The 3,687-nt window shown below is 43.3% G+C and overlaps 1 protein-coding gene across 1 annotated transcript in view; it reads right to left on the reverse strand.

Annotated features, from left to right (window-relative positions):
* Nucleotides 1-2,802, reverse strand: part of LOC112077065 (mitogen-activated protein kinase kinase kinase 3-like) — a gene marked incomplete at its 5' end in the record, with an annotated part of 42,426 nt that extends 39,624 nt beyond the window's left edge. Inside the window, 2 exons of the mRNA XM_070441555.1 lie at nucleotides 182-296; nucleotides 2,698-2,802. Of these exons, the coding sequence (XP_070297656.1) occupies nucleotides 182-296; nucleotides 2,698-2,802 (220 nt within the window). The remainder of the gene's footprint in view (nucleotides 1-181; nucleotides 297-2,697) is intronic.
* Nucleotides 2,803-3,687: the final 885 nt, after the last annotated feature.

Raw genomic sequence — 3,687 nt, forward strand, 5'->3', positions numbered from 1 at the left:
CAGGAAGTCATTCCTATAGAGGTGGATGTGAGTACAGGAAGTCGTAGAAATTGAGTGTAACGCTGCCTTGATAGAGCTGCAATGACGTTTTGCTTGGCACCGAAAGTGTACAGAGCAGGGTAGTGCGAGGTGTGTGTGTGTGTGTGTGTGTGTGTGTGTGTGTGTGTGTGTATTGACTAACCTGTGGAGTGTTTTCGGACCCTCTCTGAGCTCTTGAGTATACAGCCCTTCAGATCCCCTAGAGAACGGGACGACCTCAGCTCGCTCTGTTTGTCCCTGCTGCCCACCTGTAGGAACTAGACACACAGGAAGTGGACGGGAGAGGAAGTGAAGAAGGACAGCGAATGAAGTAACTGTTGTCAGTTAGTTAATCTCTGTGCATGTCACAACAGATAACGTAGGATGAAGGGTTGGGCAATAAGGTCAAAACATTATATCACAATATTTTTCACATTTTACAGTATTTGATGGCATTTTATGTTTAAAATGTATGTAAAAAAAAATAAGAAATTTGTCCCCCGAAGAGGGGGGGGGTGTTGAAGGGGTTAATAAAAATGAATAATCAAAGTAGTAAATGTGCTTTCTGATTGGTTCATGACTTTAGGGTGGAAACACATACATTATAAGTGATTTCAATGAGACTTTCTCCATGTCTACTGTTCAATCCAACTTCAAAACCAAAATGATTTTCAGCATTTCCTCCACTTGTATGATTAATTCCACACTGTGCCACGCAGCATAATATATTAATTATATTTAACTATATGGGCAAACACATCTAGTCCGAGTTAACTGAACTGTTAAAATCAAGGAAATCTGATGACTTTTCTCCTTCTATAGTGGGAATGTAGTGAGCAACACTATATTACAAACTCCGCCTTCCCGGCGGGACAAGACAGTTCCCTATAGGCCCTACCGCTGGCCAATCTCCTTCTATAGTGGGAATGTAGTGAGCAACACTATATTACAAACTCCGCCTTCCCGGCGGGACCGGACAGTTCCCTATAGGCCCTACCGCTGGCCAATCGGACGGCTGAGATGACCGTGTCTGCAGTAACGTAGCAGGTGTAAAAGACAGCTACAGCCAAGTTAATACTGTGAGATTTCACAATGTTTAAAACCATGACTAGAGAGAGACTGTCAACYAACGCAGCAAAYAGCTGCTGTTTTTATGAGGGACTTCATGTTTAAGTTGTTACTCAGCYCTGTCYACACTTTGTATTCAACACTTTTATWAACCATTAAATGCGTGTTTTTCCTATTTCCACTCAGCGCTACAACAAGCACTGCAGCAGTAATGAATGAGTAGGAACGTGTATCTATAGGCCTTTTAGGTTCTTCTTTAATATCACAACATCACATTTGTGCACGAGGCAGAAATAATGCAGTGTGACTCGAGTTTCGCCATCAGCTAGAAGACGGTGTCCCTTTCTGGTCAGTGTCAGCGGAGGAAAGGGAGAGAGGAGGGACGTTGAGAGACGGACCCTCAGTCTGCTGCTCTCTCCCTCCGCTGTCCNCTTCCCGGCGGGACCGGACAGTTCCCTATAGGCCCTACCGCTGGCCAATCGGACGGCTGAGATGACCGTGTCTGCAGTAACGTAGCAGGTGTAAAAGACAGCTACAGCCAAGTTAATACTGTGAGATTTCACAATGTTTAAAACCATGACTAGAGAGAGACTGTCAACYAACGCAGCAAAYAGCTGCTGTTTTTATGAGGGACTTCATGTTTAAGTTGTTACTCAGCYCTGTCYACACTTTGTATTCAACACTTTTATWAACCATTAAATGCGTGTTTTTCCTATTTCCACTCAGCGCTACAACAAGCACTGCAGCAGTAATGAATGAGTAGGAACGTGTATCTATAGGCCTTTTAGGTTCTTCTTTAATATCACAACATCACATTTGTGCACGAGGCAGAAATAATGCAGTGTGACTCGAGTTTCGCCATCAGCTAGAAGACGGTGTCCCTTTCTGGTCAGTGTCAGCGGAGGAAAGGGAGAGAGGAGGGACGTTGAGAGACGGACCCTCAGTCTGCTGCTCTCTCCCTCCGCTGTCCGCTGAGACGGACCAACGGACCCTCAGACGCAGCCCAGTAAAGTAAAAAGCTAATGATTTAAAATGTATGCTCAGTCAGCTGTGCAGTAAGCTATAGGTCCAATACATTATTGTTGTCACACGTAATACAACAACAACTTATCTATTACAGGTGTGATCATATAGCCTACCTCAAATTTTGATATATATATATATATATATATATATGTTTTAATGGTTTGAACATCAATGCATTGTCAGGTAAATTCAAGCAAAGCCAGTATGCTGTGATAAATGTACTGGGCCTGTAGCTTACTGCTCAAACCTCAATGATACAGAACTGATTTTAAATTGGTTAGTGTTGCATAGGAATACGTTTTTTAAGTCATGTTAAAAAAACAATCTGAGCGGTAGATCTCGTCTTGCATTTTGACTCTGTGATCTTGACTCAGGTCGGTGACCACTACTCTGTCCAGGTAATCCCAATAACACGCATCAGAGCATTTCTCACATCTAATTATAACACATAAATCATGGAGGGAAAACAGTGGAGAGAAGAGGGGTGGTTTTATACATAACGTCTGTAGAGGCTTAGTATTTGTTGCATGTATACTATATGCTTGGACAAGGTCTTCTAAGGCGTGTGTGAGTGTGTAGACTCACGTGGTTGTTCTTGGGCGTTTTCAGCAGGAGTCTGAGCAGGCTGCTAGAGCCCACGTTGAGTACCGCTCTGTCGAGATCCTCCTGGCTCTTTAGAGGAACCAGCCGCTGCAGGGAGACATTTACATTATAGTCTTATCCAGATCCACCAACCGGGTTATTAAGCAGGACAAGACACCATCCGTTATCACGTCAGAGACAAGAATACTTTTCATCATGTTGTGATGTGATGTGACACCATTATGTCATGCTGTGGGTGATGACATAATTATGCCATTTACATTGCTGGCATGGTGACACCATTATGTCATGCCACTGGGTGTGACACCATTAATGTCATGCTGTGGTGTGACACCATTATGTCATGCTGTAATGTTGGACACCATTGATGTCATGCTGTGGTGTGACACCATTATGTCATGCTGTGGTGTAATGTGACACCATTATGTCCTGCTGTGGTGTAATGTGACACCATTATGTCATGCTGTGGTGTAATGTGACACCATTATGTCATGCTGTGGTGTAATTGTGACACTCTTATTGTCATGCTGTGGTGTAATGTGACACCATTATGTCATGCTGTGGTGTAATGTGACACCATTATGTCATGTGGTTGTAATGTGACACCATTATGCCCATGTGGTGTAATGTGTGACACCATTATGTCATGCTGTGGTGTGACACCATTATGTCATGCTGGTGTAATGTGACACACCATTATATGCCATGTGGTGTAATGTGACACCATTATGCCATGCTGTGGTGACACCATTAATGTCATGCTGTGGTGTAATGTGAACACCATTATGCATGTTGGTGTAATGTGACAACCATTATGTCATGCTGTGGTGTAATGTGACACCATTATGTCATGCTGTGGTGTAATGTGACACCATTATGTCATGCTTGTAGAGTGTACACTAATCCCATGCTTGTGGTTGTAAATGTGACAACCATTATGCCCATGCTGTGGTGTTGACACCATTATAGTCA

The sequence above is a fragment of the Salvelinus sp. IW2-2015 genome, unplaced genomic scaffold, assembly GCF_002910315.2.
Source record: "Salvelinus sp. IW2-2015 unplaced genomic scaffold, ASM291031v2 Un_scaffold4245, whole genome shotgun sequence".
Classification (NCBI taxonomy): Eukaryota; Metazoa; Chordata; class Actinopteri; order Salmoniformes; family Salmonidae; genus Salvelinus; species Salvelinus sp. IW2-2015.